A 22523-nucleotide genomic window follows, 5' to 3' on the forward strand; every position below is an offset into this window, starting at 1 on the left:
GGGCTGCACTCTGACGGGGTTGGGCCGCAGGAGCTGTGGGCGGGGTCTGGGCGGGCCCTAAAAGCCGGCCAGGTCTGATGATTCCCTTTGCCAGCGCCAGGGCCCGCCCCGGGTGCCGCTGGGGCCGGAGGCTGAGTCGGGGCATTTGCTGGGCCCCGCTCCTGACCGGCGGTGGCCTGACTGGAAGCTTAACTGGGATGCGGCTGACGCGGAAACGGCTGTGCTCGTTTCTCATCGCCTTGTACTGCCTCTTCTCTTTCTACGCCGCGTACCACGTCTTTTTCGGGCGCCGCCGCCGGGCCCCGGCCGCCTCTTTGCGGGGCCTTAGGAAGGGGGCGGCCCCGGCGCGGGAGGGGCGCGGCCGAGGTAGGATGCGGAGCTGTGGCCTGGGTGCCTGGCTGCGAGCTCCGACGCTGGGTCGCGGGGTTAGTAGGGGCCTGGCGGAGCCAATCCGCGTTGCTGGGGATCCCGGTTTCGTGTCCGGGATTGCCCTGGGGCCCCGCGGTGCGCCTCTCCTGCTCCAGCTGTCTGTCCTGTCCTGGGAGCGGGATTGAAGGGTGTACGAATACCTCAGTGCCTCCTGAATCCCACACGCTGTCCCCACGTACCACCCTCAAAGTTGACAGACTCACGCACCCTTAAAACTTGTCTTAAATATCCAGGAAGTTGTCACAAAATGCCAGAGATTCGCGGGCATGCTGCTGGGTTTAAGAAATCTATTTCCATATTGAAACAAAGAGCCTTATGTAATCATGCAGTGATTTCGGAAGGCCAGGACGCTTACCTCCAAGTACGGGTCCCCTGGCCTGTATTTTGACCTATAAGGCAGGATCGGACAGACGCTCATCTCTTCCTTTTTCAGAATTTTGCACAATAGTATTTAAAACTGTTGGACACTTTATTCTTAAGTAAAGCTTTGATGTATAGGCTAGGTATATACGATCTATAAAGAATTGCAGAAGTTAAACTAGGAACTTGATACCTATTATCCAGGTATTTTAGAAGGTTTTGTTCTGGAGAGAAAATTTTATCTCTAAGATCTTTCAGAGGAAAGGGTTAATAAAAATTAGATTCTGATTTCCTTTTTTTAAAAATGTGTGTGTTTAACCAGTCCAAATGTTGTTGCTTTACCTCTTTGAAAAATTAAAGTTAGCATGAAATTAGAACTCGCTAATATTTAAATTAATTGAATTTATCTACAACTCCATCTCTACCTTACTGATAAACACTGTTGCTCTTTTTAAAACACAGAACAATCTACTTTGGGAAGTGAAGAATGGAATCCTTGGGAAGAAGATGAAAAACAGGAGCAACAACACAGATTTAAAACTAGTCTTCAAATATTAAATAAATCCACAAAAGGGAAAACAGACTTCCAAGTACAAATCTGGGGCAAAGCTGCCATTGGTGAGTTAACATGTAGAGCTTAGACATGTTAAAAGCGTTTCAAAGGAATATGCTTTTTTAGTATTAGAGTCAATTCATTTTAATATATTTATAGTTTATTTTATCATTTGTTAAAATATAATAGTTTTTTTCAATATTTTATTTCTCTTTTTTGTTAGACAATATCCATGCAAGTTATCCACACACATTCTATTGTTGGTCGTTAGCCAAGCACAAGTTTGTGGATTTGTGGATACAAAGAATGATTTGTGTAAGCATTATTATAGTTAAATGTATATGTCAACTGAATTTTCAAGAATCTATGTTTATTGATATTTGATACACAGGTACAAGCTGTGGCCACTGCCCTTGATGGCCAAACATTGAACGAGTTTGGGAGACATTGAACTATGCAAAGTTAAACCAGGTTCTTTATCAATTTCTTAGAGCCTTTAGTAGGCCAATATTTATTGTCAGTGCCCAAGAAGGGGATATAGTATGTAGCTGATTAAACTTGATTGCCCACAAAAGCATTTTCTTCTGAGTAGCGTAGCATTCCAAGTTATATATTATGCTCAGTTAAAGAATAGAACCGTCAATTCTTAGAAGAGTCAGAAAAAATTGAATTAGAAGGGGCTTTATTTGGCCTTTAAATATGCATTGGATTTATATGGACAGTAAGGGATATGGATAGAAAATACCAGAGAAGAGGAAAGTGAACAGAGGACAAAGCCTGGCCCATGGAGTATCGTAAATTCATTCACACTTGCATGCAAATACACATCCTTGAAGATTACTACTGGCCTTTAAATTTCAGCTACCCAGAAGCAGGCCTACAATCATCAATTTCTAACAATTTTTTTCTTTATAAAATCTGTAATATTAATATCTTTTCTTAGATGATCATTTCCTCAGTCTAGTTTTTAATTAAATCCACGTCTTAACAAGTTGTAATATTTTTAGACTTTTTTCTTTTTAATCCAATAAGCACAGAGTGACCAGAGTAACATATATCGAACTCTACTTTCATCAACGTATTTCCCAGGCACAGTAAAAGCATATCAGTTATGGACATTCCCATTAAAAAGAGAGAAAATGGAAGTAAAATGGAGTCACTGATCCAAACAATTTTGAAATCCAATTAAGCAAACTCCATTAGGTTTCGAGGCCTGGGAATAATCTGTGGCTCAAGGCTTTGCTTCTGGCCCTTCAGATCAGTAGTTTTACAGTCTGTTTCCTGAACATAGCCTTCTTCATTTCAGCCGTTCTCAGTCCCTTTTAGTCCAAGCTGTCAGTGGTACTGCTGACACAACATTCTCAGGAACCTTGTGGGTCTTCTGTGTATGTTAGGAGAATTTGCTCTGTTAGAAAAGACCTCCTTCACATGTTTTTCCTCGACAATCCCATCTCTATTTCTGGCTTCTGCTAAGATTACTGAACGAGATCCATTAATTACACATCTAATATCTTCAGAGAGTCTTTTATATGACTAAATATTATGATTTTTTTAATCTTCTGAGGTACTATCCAAAAGAATACCAAGTCATATCTTTGGCCTTCTGTTAAGAATGTGCTTTCCTGACAGTGAATCTCCTAAATTTTTACCTCTTTTCCAGTTGGAATAGGCTGAGAGTTTCCCAAATCATCAAATACTGTTTCCTTTTTATTTAACAGTTCTTTCCTCAATCTCTCTTTCCTTTCATGTTTTACTATAATCAGCAAGAAGAAACTAGGCCACATCTTTGACACTTTCCTTAGATATCTTTTCAGCTAAATATCCAAGTTTATTGTTTACGAGTTCTGCTTTCCACATAACTCCAGGACACAGTTCAGCTAAGCTTTCTGTTGTTATACAGGAATGTGCCACTTAACAAAGGGATACATTCTGAGAAATGTGTCATTAGGCAATTTTGTCCTTGTGCAAATACCATTTAAGTTATCACGAACTTAAATGGTATATCCTACTACTATAAAGTATATCCTGTACTTTACTGCAGCTAGCAGCGCAGAAGGTTTGTTTACATCAGCATCACCACAAATTCATGAGTAATGTGTTGTACTATGACTTTGTGACATTACTAAGCATAGGAATTTTTCAGCCCTGCTGTAATCTTATCACATATGCAGTCTATCATTGGCTGAAATATCATTATGTGGTACATGACGGTATAACAAGCATCCCCTTTTCTCCATTTTCTAATAACATGTTATTCACTTCCTGAACCTCATCAGCAACACTTTTAATGTACATATTTTTACCAGCAGTCTGCTTATGATTTAGTTATTCCCTAAGATGATACAGGTTTTTTCCTACAGGGCTCCAAACTTTCTTCCGTATTCTTACTAGCTGAGTCATTAACATCCATATATCTACCTGCATTTTGTTCAAGGCAATCTAATCTAGGCTTTTTTTTTTTTTCATCATACTCCTCAAAATTCTTTCAGCCTCTTTCCATACCTAATTCCAAAGCCACTGACAGGATTTTAAATACTTGTTTATTAGTACCCCATTTCCAGGTACCCATAATCTATAACTACATAATCTGTAGTTTCCTATAGCTGCTATAACCTAGTACCAAAAATTTAATGGCTTAAAACAATACACATTCATTATCTTACGTTTCTAAAGGCTGAAGTCGAAAATGTGCATGCAGGACAGTATTCCTTTTGGACGCTCTAGAGGAGAATCAGTTTCCTTGTCTCTTACTGCTTCTACAGGCCCCCCCGCGTTCCTTGCCTTATAGCCCTACATCACTCTGACCCCGACTTCCATCCTCACATCTCCTTCCCTCCCTCTGGCTCTTCTGCTTCCCTCTTGTGAGGACCCTTATGATTATAAAGAGCCCACTCAGATAATCCAGGATAATCTCCCCACTTCAGCACCCTTAATTTAATCACATTCACATTTAGAAAGACTCTTTTGCCACGTAACATATTCACGGGTTCTTGAGATTACATCCTTGGACGTATGGGGGGTAGGGGACATTATTCAGCCTACCACAATTAGAAAGCTTTATCTAATCAGCCAAGTCTTTAAATTGTGTGTGTGTGTGTGTGTCCTTTAGTTCAGGGATGTAATGAAAATGAAACAAAATTCATCTTTCAGTGTAACTAAAATAGGTCCCCAGATTACTTCATTGTCTCCAGATTTCTTCATTGTGTGACACTACTTTCCTCTACTCTCAGAGCTTTCATTCAGGTGAAATCATGTAAAACATCAGAGGCTGCCCTAAGGAGAAAAGATGCAATGATACTTGTCTGCAGAGGGCATCATGCAGTGAGAGATGTGTGTTCAAGTGAGAAGGAGGTAATATCTCCTTGACATATTAAATATATATGTACATACATGGGCTTCTCTGATTATGTTTGGCACAACATAGTGAGTGTTATAAAACAGAAACGGTTCTAATCATATACAGCAGGTCCTCCTAACATCCTTTAATTCAAGTCTTGTTATAATGTTGATGCGATGCCATAGGAACCCAAGTCCTGTCTATACCAATTAGCCCACAATAAAATTGGTTTTGTTTTACACCTATCCACTTAAAGTCACAGAACATATTAAGGATATTAAGTGAAGACTTACTGTAGTAATTTACATAGTACTGTAACACATTTCAGGATAAAATAGGTAGTAAAGGTCTTCTCAAATTTAGAGTAAGAGAGGTCATTGTCTGTAACCCACATTTTGCCACATTTCACTGTCAGCCTCTGAGTTCTGTCACGCTATAGCTGCCATACCAATGATTTTGAGCTACTGCTTGGTAACACTGCCCGCCAAGGGACCAAGAGGAAAAAAATCTGGTTTCCTAATGAAATGATACAAAAGAGCAAAACATAAGTTCATCCTACATACCAGAGTAGACCAGACAGTAAATGTTTTTGTTTTTGCTTTTTAATTACTAGGTTTGTATCTCTGGGAGCATATTTTTGAAGGCTTACTTGATCCCACTGACGTGACTGCTCAGTGGAGAGAAGGAAATACAGTTGTAGGAAGAACACATTACAGGTATTAAGTGTACAACATTAACCTCTGCTGTGTTGCCATACAATGTTTTATGCCAATACTAGAAGAAAAATAAAAGGAATCTGTATTTATAGAAAATATTTCCGCTTCAATTTGTTGCAAAGAAAAGAGAAATATATCTCATGAATATATATTCATTGTTAAAGCTTACCTTGAACATTTTCTTAGGAAATTAAATACAAATACTCCTCTTTTTTTGAATAATGTATCCGTTTCATTTCTATTGAAATATTTCTGATTACATGAAAAAATTCATGTTCCAAATTTTGTAACATTTAATTGTTGATAAACATTTAGCATTTCATAACTTGGAGGAATAATATATAAACTTAAAAAAATTATTTTTCAGTTTTTCTCTTTCATATTATGGTTATGTTCACATATTTTTATAACTAGGGGATATAAAAGCTTTTGCTATGAGTTTTGAAATTTTTATTTATTAAAACATTTCATATATGAATTCTATAACGATTTAATGGTGTAGGTTACCATTTTACTGCATTACTAGAAATCTGTTTTTTATACTCAATAAAACCAATGCATTGTTAAGACTTTTTTGAGCATTAATATTTATAAAACTTTTAATTATGGTGGCATATTTTCTAAAGATTTTTAATAGGTAGAAATAAAATTTTATTTAGAAAGAGTATGATAATTTTATCAGATGAAAGAATTCCATTTTCTATTAGATTTTGCTTTTTTTATTGAAATAAAGTAATTATTTTAAATCATTTATTTTATGTAAAAATTGTATTATTAGGGGGAAAAATGTGGACCAAATATTCTGTTTTGTATTAAGAGTCCATTTCTTAGAGAAATCAAGAGGAAAAGGTACTTTATAGTTAATCTCAATTTTATTTGAATTTTCGCTGCATCTTTAATTTTTTAATTATATACACTTAGAAAGCAATTTTATTGAATGAATCTTTTCAAAGTAATCATTCTTAAAAAGTAGACAGATTTTTCATATTATCATTGGTACTGATTATTTTTTCTTTCATCTCGAGGCTTGTATTGATAATCCCATTCAAAAGCTTATACATAGTCCTTAACTTAGAATAGTTGGATTTGGGTCTTTGGAAGTAAATGTATATTATGCATATAAATCTAATATCTTGATATTTAAAAAGTAAATGTGCTATGATTATTAGTCTGTTATACCCATAATACATAGAATTTTCAGAAAAATTCTTTAAAATTTATAGAAAAGTTAGTATATACTGTTACTATAATGATACTAAAGGATTTGAGCAAACAGCATTAATTCCCAAAAGACAATCTTCCATTCTGAAATTTTTACCTGAGATTTTATGTTATGATCAAATACCAATGCTATTTTCTCTTAGGATTTAAGAGAACTGTGTATTCAAAGTTCACTATTATGGCAAATTTTCTTAAACACCTTTTTAAAATTTTAGGCTTATGAAAAGTAGTATTCCTAATTTATTTATCCAAAATTAATAAACTTTTTTCTTTTTTAATTAAATTTATTGGGATAACATTGGGTAATAAGATTATATAGGTTTCAAGTGGACATTTCTATGATACATGATTTGTATATTGTATTGTATGTTTACCACTCAAATTCAAATCATCTTTTATCAACATATATTTGACCCCCTTTACCCTTTGGTAACCACCATATGTTGTCTGTGTTTATGAGTTTTTGTTTGTTTTTTGTGTTCATTTGTTGTTTTCAGTGTTATATCCCACATATGGGTGAAATCATGGTTAAGTTTTTCTGTCTGACTTATTTTCACTAAATTAATATTAAATTGCAAGTTTTGAGTTGAATTGAGCTACATGAATACTAACTTAAATGCTTTAACACATTCATCCTTATTTGACCAAAAGTGAATCAGAAATAATGGGTCATCTTGAAGATATAAATGCAAAGAATTTCAAAGTACTATCAGGATACTCATAAATAAGTATAATATATTTTGTTTAAATAAATGTTTTAGTTTACAAAGAGCTTACTTAACATCTTTTACTTTTAGCCTCTGCAATTCTGAGGCAGAATTAGAAAGGATTATCATTGGTGTTCCAGGGTCGATCAGGCTCATGAATGCTGATTCCTTTTGACTCATAGACCCAAAGAATATAATCCAGAACACCAAGTAAATAACTAGAATGGAACTAGAACTATCAGTCCACATGCTTATAGTGACTTGACCCGCACGTTCTTTCTGTATAGGCAGGCTACAATTGATACCAAATTATTTGAGGCTTGTTTGATTAAATATGGAAACAAAATCTGGGATTTAACAATATGTAGTACTTGCAAACTCTCTGTGTTTCAGAAGGGAATAAATGAGTCATTGTGCACCAATGAATCAGTAATACACATAGTCTATCCTCAGCATATGACTACAATTACATATGGGGCACACTGAACTTCTGAGTTCAGTGTGTCCCACTGAAATATATATCTCTATAAACTGAAATACATATACTGATTTGATAAGACAAAAGCCAGATGCTAACTTGTTATCAGTGTTATGATATTTTCAACAAGCATCTGTCGCTTATAAAAATGTTGAACTTTTATCTAAATATAATGATAGAATAAAACATGTCTGATCCTATTATTTAGACTTTCTAGATATTACGACTATAAGAAGTTCATGAGGTCATTACTCATCACAGTGCATGCAGACTTTTATAGATAATAGCTGCTGACACTATGTTTAAGTCAGCTACTGGGCCAACAATCAGTACAGGTCTCAAAATTTTTATTACAAAATAAAGGCAATATAGTTAATTTTTCGTGATGCTCATTCTCCCATTCCAGCCAAGCTAGCATGAAAGTGGCAGTATTCCATCATCAGCACTGAATTAGAAGGGTGTGGAGTCACGCAGCCAATGCTGACTGCAAAAGCAGGGCGAATTGGAATAGCTATGCAAATGCCAGGGCCATTCATGAGTTTGGTATCCCTATTTTGCAGAGCACCGAATTTCTAACACACCTCCCAACACACACACACACACACACACACACACACACACACACACACACACACACACACACCAACCACCCCCCACCCACCACCCCCCCACAACCCCACACCCCACCCCCCGAATCTTTTGAGATTTTGTTTAACCTCCGAAGTTTTTTTTTTAACCTAGATCTGTGCTTCGTGTGTACTGAGGCATGCTGGGGTACCACATAATATTTTAACTATTTGTGGAAACACATTTACACTTCACATGTATCAGACACCATGCAAACTGCAAGCTCAAGGTAGCTTACGCACTTTCAACATTAGATCACCCTACATTAATGTCAGCGGTGCCATACCTTTGTGGGGCTGGGTTTTCCATTGTTGCTGTGGTAAAATACAAGTACCATGCAAAAATCAAAGTGGAACAGGCTACAACTGTAGCAGTGTTCACTCTGATTCCAAAGTTTAAGAAGACAGTGCTCCACAGATGCACATATCCCATTGTTAAGTATTTGTGGTTAGTTAAGAATGAAATAGGAATTTTTCTTTCAGTGTAATCTTTGTATTATTTTTTTTCTTTTTTAAATTTTATTTTCCAATTATTGTTTATATTCAGTATTATTTTGTGTTAGTTTCAGATGTGCAGTATAGTGGTTAGACAACCATATACTTTACAAAGTGATCCCCTGGTATTTCCAGTACCCCACCTGGCACCATACACAGTTACTACAATTCTATTAACTATATTCCCTATGCTGCATTTTACATCTCTGACTATTCTGTAACTACCAATCTGTACTTCTTAATCCCTTTACCTTTTTCATCCAGCTCCCCAATCCACCACCCTTCTGGAATCCATCAGTTTATTTTCTGTATCTATGAGTGTGTTTCTATCTTATTTGTTCATTTATTTTATTATTTAAAACCTACAGATAAGTGAAATCATATGGTATCTGTCTATCTCTATCTGACTTATTTCATTTAGCTTAATACCCTCTAGGTCCATCCATGCTGTTGCAAATGACAAGATTTCATTCTTTTTATGGCCAAGTAACATTCCACATATTTATTCTTTTAAGTATTATAGCTTCTAAGCTGTTAGGACATAAATACTAAGTTGTTTGGACCTAATAACTTAAAAAACTGAACTATAATTCACTTCTTTCGGCTTGGGAGACACAGTGAAAAAATTACTGAAACACTGAATGTGCCGGGAACCAAGAAAGTTTGGGGACCTCTGATCTACACCTTAGCTCCACAGTATTGACCCTGTGGCTTTCACCATTAGCTAAACATGGCCTTGAAGTGTGGAAAGCCAATTTGTCGGAGCATAAGGGCCAACATGCCTGCTGCTGACATTTAAGAGCTCTCTACAAAATGGAGCTGTGCAGGTTCCAAGATGGGTCAAGTGTTCCCTGAATGAATCATACTTCATTTTGTTAACTTTTACAGATCAATAAAATTAAAAATATTCCTTTCACATGAAAGACATTTGAGAATAACTGAGTATACTATTTTAATACAGGAACTAAAACCAAGTATTACAACACATATTATGGCTCCCAAATTAGTGGTATATGAACAAAAGTTTTCCAATGTCCAGCTAAGTTAATCCTGTAGAAAAATTTTCTTGTCTGTTTGCTTTTTTCCTGTACAAATATAGCATATTTCTAGTTATGGGGTTTTGGTGGTTAAAAGGCCCAGATATTCTGAGTTTTTGAAATTTTTATGAGATAGAAAAATACAGTTTAACTTTCTGACTAAATCATAAAATGCTTCTTCCATCTTAATCTCTTTCTGATTGACTTAAGGTTTTTTAACTATTTAAAATATTCAGTATTCAAATATTACAAGTTTATTTTTAAAATTACAATTTTCTTTTTTAAGTATAGGTTTGTGATAAAAAAGACTAATAAGTGATTATTTTAATAACTTAGAAAATTCAGAAAAGGTAAGTTTTTAATCACTCTAATTCTACTTTGTCCATATTTTTAAAAACAAGAGTTACACAATTAGTATTTTGCCATGTCTACTTCATTTTTTCTATGTACATTGTTATGTAAGTAATAACTATAATTAAGTTAGCATAATTGTAATGCTTTTTCACGGAGTAGTAGCTTACATTTATTGAGCAGAAGCTCTGTGACCAATACTGTGTTAAATGCTCTATGACCATTACCACCTTTTATCCTTACAACCCATTGCTTCTCTCCACCTAAATTAGTTCTACTGCCCATAGGTACTCTCTTTCTCCTTATACACCCTTACATCACAAGCTTACCTGCTTCTCTTCCTTTGTTCATATTACTTATATTTCCTAAAATACATTTCAACCTTTATCTTGCTCTCCTAATTCCCCTTTCACTTGAACTACCTTAGCAATTTTATTCTATATCACATAATATAGCATTTAACATGTACTCTCATGCTAGTGATTATTGAGCTGTAAAATACTGAACAGGTGTTTATTATCTATTACATACTTAAATAAAGCAATAAATAGATATGTATCACTTGAAAAATATTTTATGCCTCAAAGTCATACCCTGTAAATAATACTTTAGAACAATTATATCAGCTCTGGTTGGTGGGGCTCAGTAGATTTGGTGCTGGCCTACAGACCGAAAGGTTGCATGTTCAATTCCTGGTCAGGGCACACACCTGGGTTGCAGGCCAGCTCCCCAGCTGGGGGCATGCAAGAGGCAATCAATAGACGTTTCTCTCCCTGCCTTTTTCCCACCCTTCCCCTCTCTCTTAAAATAAAAAAATAAAAAAAAAAAAAAATCTTTTAAAATAAATAAAACAATTATCCCAAAGATAATCACAGATAAAAATATATCTTTTAAGGCATAAAGACTTGTGGTATTATTAGATGCTCTTATAAACTATTCTGATAAATGTATTTTTAGGCACATTCATGTCTTACCTAATTAGAAATCAAACTGAAATATTATTAGATAATTGTCAGTGTTATCCACAGTAAAATGCTTTATGTCTTTTTAAAAATAACGTAAGTGTATATATAGTACTCTTTAAAATAGTTTGGGCATATGATCCATATGGGCTTAATGTCAAATAACCAAATTTATGTCCTATCTCCACCATTGCTTTCTAGTGACTACTACCTTTGTACAAGTCACGTAAGCTCTCTCAAGGTTACATTTCTTCTTTCGTAAAATTGACCCAGGATGCAAAAGGAGGACTGGAAGAGTTCTCGTGCTCTAGGGATTGTACTTGCCTATAATTCTAAAGGAGAGTATTTATATACTACCAGTAATAAATATTTTAAATCTATCATAACTGTAATCTTTTCTAAAATGTTTTCTGGCTCCTTTGATTCTTCAGATTCTCTTAAATTTCTGAATGATCACTGAATCATTGGCCACCTGTAATGCTAGGTTCTGTCTAAGACAAACTGAACATGCACTTCTGATCCCTATAGTTCATTATCATTGTCAGATAATGTCATAGAATTTATATAGTACATTTATGCACAAGAAAAATAGATATTTACATTTTGTGTTTAAACTACTAACTCTAGTATTGTTAACCACAGTGCCAGGGGAACAACTTAAGCTCTGATTTTGAAGTTAGACTGATTTTTGATTCAAAACTCAGTATTAATGGAGAACTCAGAAAAAACCCATGCCTATATGGTAATGACAAAGGAGACAAGAATATACAGTGGGATATAGTCTCTTCAATAGATGGTATTGGGAAAACTGGAGAGACACATGCAAAAGAATGAAACTGGATCACTTTCTTACATCATATGCAAGAATAAACTCAAAATAGATTAAAGACTTAAACGTAAGACCTGAAACCATAAAACTCCTAGAAGAAAACATAGGCAGCAAACTCTTTGACTTCACTTTTAGTAATATTTCTTTGGATATGTCTCCTTGGACGAGGGAAACAAACTAAAAATAAACAAATGGGACACATCAAACTAAAGAGTTTTTACACGGCAGAGGAAGCCATCAACAAAACAAAAACACAACCTAGCAAAGGAAAAGATATTTGCCAATGATACATCCAATAAGGGTTTAACATCCAAAATTTATGAAGAACTCATTCAACTTAATATCAAAAGAAAAACCCCCAAAAAAGCCCACTTTGTTTAAGTATGAGCAGAGGACCAGAATAGACATTTCTCCAAAGAGGTCATACAGATTGCCAGTGAACATACAAAAAGATGCTCAGTGTTACCAATCGTCAGAGAAATGCACATTAAAAACGATGAGCTACCACCTCACACCTGTCAGAATGGCTATCATCAATAAATCATTAAACAACAGGTGTTGGTAAGGATGTGGAAAAAAGGGAACCATCATGCACTGTTGGTGAGATTGCAGATTGGTGTAGCCAGTATGAAAAACAGTATGCTTCTGGGTATTTATTCAAGAAATCAAAACACTAAATCAAAAAGATATATACATCCCTCTGTTTATTGCAGCATTATTTACAATAGCCAAGATAATGGAAGCAATCTAAATGTCCATCAATAGACAACTAAAGAAGTAATACACATGTAAAATGGAATATTAGCCATAAAAAATGAAATTTTGCCATTTGTAACAACATGGATGGACCTAGAGGGTATTATGCTAAGTGAAATAAGCCAGAGAAAGACAAATACCATATAATTTCCCTTATATATGGAATCTAAAAAAAGCAAATCACAAGTTTATAGGTAGAACAAATTGATGGTAGCCAGATGGGAGGGAGGTTGGGGAGAAGTTTGAAAAAGGGGAAGGGATTACGATGTAAAAATTGTCAGTTATGAAAACAGTCACAAAGGATGTAAAGTACAACATAGGAAATATAACCAATAATATTGTAATAACTATAGTTGGTTAGACTTATCAGGGTGATCACTTTGTAAGTTATATAAATATGTAATCACTATGTGTACATCTAAAACTAATACAATGGATGAGGTCTGTCCAGAAAGTACCAGCCACGTACTATGACAAATATTGACATTTACTGAAGAGAATACAAGAAATATTGTACATAGGACAGTGGTGCCTCAGTCCCTTTCAAAATAGGCCCCTTAGGACCTCACACTTCTCCCAATCGCCATCAGCTGCCCCATCGTATTTTCCTGAGTTTCATCCATGGTGTGAAATCTCTTCCCTTTCAAAGGTGATTTTAGTCTTTGGGAGTAGCCAGAAGTCGCAGAGTGCCAAATCTGGGCTGGAGGGGGCTAAGTCACCTGGGTGATTTGATGTTTTGCCAAGAAACTGCATGAGGGGGATGTAAGAGTGGGCACTTTGTTGTGATGAAGCTGCCTATCACCAGTTGCCCATGGCTGCGGCCTCCTGAATCATTTGCATAGTTTCCGCAGAGGAATATGCAAGCTTAATGCAAAATCTGATGCAGATTTGTTGCTGTACTTGCTTAGTCATTTTGAATGCAATGGCCACACAGTACACATGCTCACTCTGTTGTGTCTACTGTCCCCATGACTAGTACAGTGAAGTCATTGATCACGCATGTGCACTCCAGTCCACTCTCCTTGGCTGCCAGGTTACAGCAATGTCACACAAACTGTTCTCATTATATTAACAATGGTTGGACTTTTTCTGCATGGACTTCGTATGTCAGTGGTAATTGAAAAAAATTTTTTTTTAATTTTTTTTAAACTCAGTGTTCCCATCACAGGTTTAGCAATTTAAGCCTGGTTTTCCAAGTGCCAAACAAGGGATTAAATGTAATCTGTGGAGTTGTGGATGTTAAATGATAACCTATGCAAAGTGACTATCATGTATATAAAAAGCATTTAATAAATGTTAGTTTTTGTCCCAAATAACAAGCATTAAGAACAGGATTTCAGGATATTTATACTAAAGGTTAAAAGATTCTAACAGGTTATAAGGAAATGTTTGAGCAGACTAAAGAATTCAGAGCCATTGTGGCTAATTTTAAGATAGATTAAATGGTATTTTTTATAAATACAGATTAGTTAAAAATATTTCAATGATATTGGTTGTTCTGAGTAGCACATTAGATGAAAATATTAGTTATGAAACATGTCTATTTCTTTTGACAGTGTTTTAATACTTTAAAGAACAGAGGGTAATACAACAAATTCTCATTTACCAAGCACACAGAACTAACAAATTCCAGCTCTCTGTCATATTTGCTTCAGATATTTAACTTTCCTCTTAAAAGAATTAAATATTTTCAATAAAAGTGACGTCCTTTTTCCCCAGGCCCTTTTCTCTTCCTTCCTTCTCAGAGGCAACCACTGTCATGAATTTGGTGTCTATCTTCCCATTCAAGTTTTTATATTAATACTTATATTAGGTATATAAGCATAATTTTTTTCTGAGTTTACTTTAAAATTTACATACTTAGCCCTGGCTGGTGTGGCTCAGTGGATTGAGTGTTGGTCTGCGAACAAAAGGGTCACTGGTTCAATTCCCAGTCAGGGCACATGCCTGTGTTGCAGGCCAGATCCCCAGTAGGGGGCATGAGAGAGGCAACCACACATTGATGTTTCTCTCCCTCGCTCCCTCCCATCTCCTCTCTAAAAATAAATAAATAAAATATTTTATTAAAAAATTTACATAATTTTATGAGTGTTCTACTTTTTTTTAAATACTATGGTTTGAGACTTAACCTTCATGGAATGTTTAAAATGCCATCTTCTGTTTCTTAGTTTATCAACACTTTCTCATCCATTGATTGAGACTTTTCATTCAGATGGATAGTATTGTAGCAGCTCACACCATAAAGGAAGTGGGAACCTCTGGCTTAAATGCCTTTCCAGTATGAACTACACAGGGTTTCACAATATTCAACTGTATTTCTTTGCTTAACAGCTCAAATTCCAGGCAGCGTTTATTTTGAATGTGATTTAAAAAAGGGTTCAGGGGTGGAGGGGAGGTACCACATTTCTGATTATCATCTGCAAGTTGACCTGTCTTCAGCCAAAACTGATTAATCTACAGCAAAGCTCCATTATCTAAATTTGTTCAAAAGAACTTATAGAAATTATGTTTCTAGGAAGAATATGGATTAAATCTTGTAGATTTTATATAAAATAATTAGAAACTTCTGGTGCCAAATATCTTTGTTCTCTTTTTTGTTTGTCTCTTGTTTTGTTGTTTTGTTTTTGACAGCTTCATCACTGGTCCTGCTGTAGTCCCAGGGTACTTCTCCGTTGATGTGAATAATGTGGTACTCATTTTAAATGGAAGAGAAAAAGCAAAGGTCTTTTATGCCACCCAGTGGTTACTTTTCGTACAAAATTTAGTGCAAACTCAAAAAATCCAGCATGTTGCTGTTGTTTTGCTTGGAAATGAACATTGTAACAATGAATGGATCATCCAGTTCCTTAAAAGAAACGGAGGCTTTGTGGAGCTGCTTTTCCTAATTTATGACAGCCCCTGGATTAATGACGTAGATGTGTTTCAATGGCCTTTAGGAGTAGCAACGTAAGTAAAAAGTGTTAGATATGATTCTATACTTTAAGACCTGAATTTCAAAATCAGGAAGATGGTGTTTTAAATTTGCAATAAACATAGTTCTTTTGAGATCATTGAGGCCAGCCAGGTACTATCTTTTCCATGGGCAAAAATATGGTTTGGTCGTGTGCTTCAGTAATAATAATGATGGTTTTAGAGTATTTTAGCCTTTTGTGAGAAAGGCAGATGAATTACCTTTCTTTGTTTTAAAACTGCAAGGCAGGAGATGAATTTTTAAGTTTATCGGCAGTTCCTTAAAGAGGTGTTTAGCAGAGGATGGCAGACAAACAGGCCTTCTTAAAACAATTAGTATAAAAATCTCTATAACTGATAGTGTAAAAAGAAAAAAACCTTTCCTTAAAGGCAATATTTGATCAGAAGCACACCATATCCTTGAGCTTGGAGGCAAATAATATGATTGGATCTGCCAGTAAGGCTGTTGAATTTGCACAAGTTTCTATTTTAAAAAGGAATTAATTAATAACTAAGGTTTCTCAATATGTCATATATATAAAGTCTTTGTTGAAAATGAAAAACCTATCTTTAATCTTTCTGTTAATGGAGTTTTGTTTGTTTTATTAGGGGTAAATTGGCTTTAAGAAGAGTTGCCACCGTATGTGAACTTCCTGATGGCAGGGATTTTTGTCTCTTTTTGTTCACTTCTTTATCCACAGAGCCTAAAACAATGCCTGCGTGCAGTAGGCACACAGTAAATAATTGTTGAATGGATGAATTATGAAGAAGCTTACTAACATGATGTTTGAATCAGATATTTTTTATTCATTATTTTATAACTGGTTATGAGGTGTGCCCTTAGGCTGCTACCTAGTTGGCTACATGAACATCACCAGAGAAGAGCATTAATAAGACAGAACCCCTGGGTTACCACTATAGTGTTCAGATGAAGTAGGTTTGAGGTAGGGTCAGCCAAAAAGGTTTATTATATTAGGTGTAGGCAGGTTTACGGCCTCTGAAAAATCTATCCTTTGAGTAGAGCCTATATTTGTAAAATGTTTTGAAACCAAAAAATTGACTTTTTCACAGTAATACTATATAACTTACTACTACATTATAAGATGGAACCTCTGTGTAATTCCGGTATTGTTGAACTAGGCCAGTGTCACTGTTACAGATCAGTGGTTCTCCACCAGGGGCAGTGTGCCCCCCGGAAACATTTGGTAATGTCTGGAGAGCTTTCAGGTTGTTACAAGTGGAGGGAGGAGGTCCTGACATCTGGTGAGCAGAGGCCAGGGATGCTGCTCAGTATCCTGCAATGTAGAGGACAGCTCCATGACAAAGAATTATCTGGCCCAAAATAGTGGTAATGCTGAAGTTGAGAAAATCTACTATATAGACTGTGTTATAAAGCTTTGCACTTACGTGGAGGTTCTATTTCAAACACACAATTTGATTTCTGTTACTTTCAAATGTCCATAAAATTGGGCCAGCTTCAATAAGCTTCTCCTTTATGGCATGCAAGGTTTTTGGGGGGTTTTTTTAATCTACTTGAAAAGCCTTTGAAATGGGAGCTCTTTTCTCAGAATATGTATTCTGTCACTTGGCTAAAACATTCATTAAATCATGATCATTATGAGTGTAGCAGGTTATTTATACTTTTAAGTTCTTGAATTCAGCTAGCCTTACAACTACAGGTGTAATAGAATTTGAAGACTATAAAAAACAAAGCACTTTGGCACACAGTCTCTAAAGCAATTTTGTAAAAGATGTCATTGTGAGAATCTTTTTTTTCTAAGTCAGTAGATTCAAGGACTTTTCCAACATAAGCATGGAAAATTACAATTTGGGGTTTAGAAAGTCATATTTTAAATCTTTCTATATCATCATGCTAAAATGTTGGGTTATGGAAATTTTGCCAATTCTATTATCGTATATTATTAACTCATATGTGCTTGTTTTTATAGATACAGGAATTTTCCTGTGGTGGAGGCAAGTTGGTCAATGCTGCATAATGAAAGGCCCTACCTATGTAATTTCTTAGGAACTATTTATGAAAATTCATCCAGACAAGCACTAATGAACATTTTGAAACAAGATGAAATTGATAAACTTTGTTGGGTTTCAGTACGAGAACAGTAAGTTCTTTGTTTACTTGATCCATTCACTTTGTTCTCCAGTCTGAGAGTTCCTTTATGCGGCAGCACAGGTTTCCACAAGAGATGTTAACTCCACTTACAGTACATCAGTCCTTCCCCAGGAGATAGATTGGTAGTTAAAGTTATGAAGAACTCGGATTGTATACAATTAAAACAGGGACAATCTCCTATAGCTATAGTACCTCTTGAAGAAGAACACTAGCAACTGCAAATGTCAGTTGTTTGGGTTTCCGCAATAATATTTGCTAGTCCAACTTGACACACGGGAAATTGTGAATATGCCAGTAAGGTCCTACTTTCACCCTGGGATGTTCTGCAGATCAGGTCAGTGTTCCGTTAATGGCATGGAGCACTCCTCACACCTCCAGGAACCTGACCGGGAACCCTGAGGACAAGGGCCACTCATTCTTCTTCTTCGAATCCCCAGGTCAATATAGGACCTTGCAAAAAATAGGCCAGAATAAAGGGGCAGTGGATGGATGGATGGATGGATGGATGCACACATGCATTGACTTTCTTCCCTTTTTTTTTTTTTACATGGTAATCATGAAAGAGGTGTTTGTGAAGTGAAAGAAGAAATTTTCTGATTACTTTGTTTTTAAAAAAAATCAAATGGAGTTTTGTGTGTATGAAGCAGAGTCATCAGAGAAGTAATGCCTGAAAAGTGTCCTTCAAGATCTAGAAATACATTCCTTGTAGCAGATACTCTCTTCTAGAAAACATAACTCCCAACTCAGCTATTTGTGTAACCATATTATTTCCATTCAGTCAAAAAATATTTATCAAGCAACTGCTCTGTGCCCAAAGCTGTTTTAGCCATGAGGGGTACAGCAGTGAACAAAACGATCACAGGGCATGCCCTCTTAGAATTTAGATGGTTGTGGGAGGAGAAAAACCAGTAAATACATTGCGTGTCAGAATATGATAAATGCCATGTTAAAAAAAAAAAAAAAAGTGAGCAGAGGAGCAAAGTAGAGAGGACCAGGGATCAGGAGTGGAGCATTGGCTGTTTTAGAATGGCCAGGGGAGGCACTAGGAAGGGGTCACATTTAAGCACAGGCACGAAGAAGGTGCAGGGGTGAGCTTTGTGTCTGTCTAGAAGAACAGTAGTCCAGGCACAGGAAAGGGCAAAGGTAAAGGGCATAAGGCAGAAGCCTGCTTATAGTTGAGGAACAAGGGACAATGTGCCTGGAATGGAACAAGTGAGGGTAGTGTAAAATGACAAAGTTTATTGTGGGAATAGCATTATTCTTGTAATTCTTCCCATACCGATGGGCCAGGAGATCAAGTAAGTGTCCTTGCTTCTCATTGCTGCTCCCAGACCATCTCCCTTTTCCCTCCCTAAAGCCTCCAATTTTGAATCTCATGCCAGCAGACAAAACCATCCATCCCTCTTCCTCTCCGAAGTCATATTCTGACCCTTGGGCTTATCTCCTTAATTCTTCGAAGACTCCCAGACATTGCTCGAGCCTCACTTCTGGTGGTTCAGATCTGCACAGCTGGTCCTCCCGTCACCTTGGTCTCGCAGCTCCTTTATCTCTTCTCCTCCGTGATCTGGTCTCCACTTGTTCTCAACTATTAACTATCATGGTTTTTTTCTAGACCCTATTCATGCACATGCTGCTTCTCTTCCATGATCTCAAGTTCCACATCTTTCTCTGTAACCACCATTCCTGTAATTTCATGTAACCATTGTTCCCTGTAATAGCCTCATACAATGTAGCTGGGACTTAGAGCCTATTGTTCCTACTCCCTTTTCATCCTTTTGCTTACCTCATTATTTTCTTCTTTACCTCACTTAAATGTTGTAGTCAGTCAGACTGGATATTCATTCATCCATAGTTTCCTAACCTAGCAAACCCTGGCTCTGGCTAAATCCAGCTCTCACCTGCACCATACCTGTACCCATGCAACCAAACATGCTGGGAGAACACTTGGAGAAAGCTGCCAGTCAGTTTCACTTTTAATGCATGACCTTGACCCTCAAGTGCCTAACAATCATCCATTTCCCTTCTCTGCATATTCTCCCACTCTCCTAGAACACCGTTTTATACCTTGTTCTCTCTTCCAAACCACTCTTACCATATTACCCTCTTGCTTATCACTGAGAACATAGGAACACTCAGGAGAGAACACCTAGTTTTCTAAGTAGCGTCTCAGCTTCTACCCTTGCCCCCGTATAGTCTGTTGTTAACAAGCAGCCAGATTGATTTTGATAAAACACACATTAGGTCAGTCACCCTTGTGATCCAAACCCTGCATGACAGGATTCTCTGACTTCATCTTCTCCACCTTTCCCCTTTGGTCACTCCACTTCAGCCACACTGGCTTCCTTGCTGTTCATTGAACATGCCAGGCACACGCTGTCTCATGGCCTTTGTGCTTTCTCTGCACCCTGTTCTTCCCCCAGACATTTGCATATTTTGCTCCCTCACTGCCAGCTTCATGCTCAGGTGCCCCTGTAATGAGACAGTCCCTGATCACCTATTTTAAAATTGCAGCACTACCTCCTTATAAACTCCCTCCTCACGCTCTGGTTCATTTTTCCTCACAGCGCTTAATGCCTTCTAAATGATTTCCTGACTTGACTTGGTTGCTGCCTGTCAGCCAAGACCCACTAGACCCACTAGATCTAGAGCATAAGCCCTGAGGGGGTGGGAATTTGGAGGGTGAGGTAGAGAGAGAAGACCTGGCACTCAGAAAATATTGGCTGAGTTAACTAACATTCATTCAGAAATTTTATGGTGACCACTAGATTTTAAAAATGTATAGCTATAAACTTTTAAAAATATTAAATATTTTCAATAAATCAATTTGGGCAAGATTTTATTTATCTTTTCTGCCTGTCATTTCTATGATGGATTTACCATTGCCTGTAACTGACATTAAAACATAAAATCTTTTCTTTCACAAAAGATATGTTTAGTAAAGTAAAAACTGCTGTTGTTTTTCTGATTTTCTAGGTGGCAGCCCCAGGAAACAAATGAAAGCCTTAAGAATTATCAAGAAGCTTTGCTTCAGAGTGACCTCACATTGTGCCCAGTAGGAGTAAACACAGAATGTTATAGGATATATGAGGCTTGCTCCTATGGCTCCGTTCCTGTGGTAGAAGATGTAATGACAGCTGGCAGCTGTGGAAATACATCTGTTTCCCATAATGCTCCTCTGCAGTTACTCAAGTCCATGGGCGCTCCCTTTATCTTTATTAAGAACTGGAAGGAACTTCCTGCTGTTCTAGAAAAAGAGAAAAGTATAATTTTACAAGAAAAAATTCAAAGAAGAAAAATGTTACTTCACTGGTATCAGCACTTCAAAACAGAGCTAAAAATGAGATTTACTAATATTTTAGAAAGTTCATTTTTAATGAACAATAAAGGTTAACTATTAATCTTTTGAGCTAAGATCTGATTTTTTAAATCATTTCTAGCATTGGGTGTGCATGTGGGTGGGTAGATGGGTGGGTGATTATGTATTCATAAATATTCTTTAAGCTGCCCTAGGAGATGCTAGATTATGTCTGTCATGGTTCACCAAGTGCCTCTTGCTGGGCCACTCCTGAAAATGAGGCTAAAATGTTACTCAATTCACTTTTGCAAAGTTGATTGATTCACTATTTATTAACTCTTCTCACCCATTAAACCCACTCTAGGGAAGCAGCATTGTGTAATGGAAAGACAAAATCAGTTAAAACCGTGCCTCTGTGCCTATGATCTGGGGACCTCGAGGAAGCCACCTAATTGCTCTGAATCTCAGTGACTTTCCATGTAAAATGGAGATAATGGTACCTCATAGGGTAAGTTGTAAATATGAAATAAAAGAGTACCCTATATATAGTAAACTCTAAGTAAGTAAATAATCATTTTTAATTCATTTTTCATTCCTTACTAGTCAAGGGTTAAATTAAATTATTTTATCACATTCTTATTTACGTAATTTGGGAGTAATCATATGCCATGATGGAAATGTACATGGGCAAATCTTGTGGAGTTAGACTTTTAGATGACTCAAGCTTTGTCAGATTCTTTTGAAGTGGGTATCTGGATGCAGAAATTGATCATAATCCATACAAAACATGGACTGGAGCAGTCAGAACTAGAAAATTAGTGCCTAAACTCTACAGAAGTTGTCACTGAAGGACAGAGAAAAACTAGCCAACTCAGAAGAGGGGTTCATGCGGAGACTGGCTGATGCCCTGCGAGAGTAGTGGCTTGGATTAAGGTTGATGATTGGTCTTGATCTTCAGGTCCTTAGGCTCCTGAGAGGAAGATGGACTCCGTCTGTTGCTTTGCCTGGCTTATTATTTTCTCAGGAATCCTATGGCTTAATTTCTATGAAACCAGGGGTTTGACATCATCGTTAATGATGCTTTTTTAAATCTCCCTGTTATATGCATGGCCATAGATATTCAATAGGTGTTAATTCCCCCACACTTTCATGGACCTGGAGCTTCCACAGTGGTCTCCATGTCATGAGAAGGTCTGGCAGCCTGGATATAAAGGACCTCACCTTAACATCGTATTGAAAAATCATGGGACCTATACAACCCTATTCAATTGAGGAAAGTGTCCCTGCTTGA

The 22523-nt window shown here is 36.6% G+C and overlaps 1 protein-coding gene across 2 annotated transcripts; it reads left to right on the forward strand.

The window, feature by feature from the left end:
• The first annotated feature begins 90 nt into the window (after nucleotides 1–90).
• RXYLT1 (ribitol xylosyltransferase 1) lies at nucleotides 91–21335 on the forward strand. Of its 2 annotated transcripts, XM_054580035.1 has the most exons (6): nucleotides 91–366; nucleotides 1252–1407; nucleotides 5293–5395; nucleotides 15489–15803; nucleotides 17756–17926; nucleotides 20911–21335. In XM_054580035.1, exons 1-6 carry the CDS (start codon nucleotides 198–200, stop codon nucleotides 21326–21328), a joined length of 1332 nt encoding a protein of 443 aa, XP_054436010.1. In that variant the 5' UTR covers nucleotides 91–197; the 3' UTR covers nucleotides 21329–21335. The 2 variants fall into 2 exon arrangements, with proteins under 2 accessions (XP_054436010.1, XP_054436011.1); XM_054580036.1 differs by lacking the exons at nucleotides 91–366; nucleotides 1252–1407 and adding an exon at nucleotides 1575–1657.
• The last annotated feature ends 1188 nt before the right edge of the window (nucleotides 21336–22523 follow it).

Source organism: Pteronotus mesoamericanus, unplaced genomic scaffold, assembly GCF_021234165.1.
Source record: "Pteronotus mesoamericanus isolate MK-2021 breed Mesoamerican mustached bat unplaced genomic scaffold, CSHL_Meso_final contig_56, whole genome shotgun sequence".
NCBI classification, from domain to species: Eukaryota; Metazoa; Chordata; class Mammalia; order Chiroptera; family Mormoopidae; genus Pteronotus; species Pteronotus mesoamericanus.

Coding starts and splice junctions, on each gene's coding strand:
- RXYLT1 (XM_054580035.1), top strand. CDS start 198: ATGCGGCTGACGCGGAAACGGCTGTGCTCGTTTCTCATCGCCTTGTAC. Junction 367..1,251: donor GCGGGAGGGGCGCGGCCGAG/GTAGGATGCGGA, acceptor TTTAAAACACAG/AACAATCTACTTTGGGAAGT. Junction 5,396..15,488: donor GTAGGAAGAACACATTACAG/GTATTAAGTGTA, acceptor TGTTTTTGACAG/CTTCATCACTGGTCCTGCTG.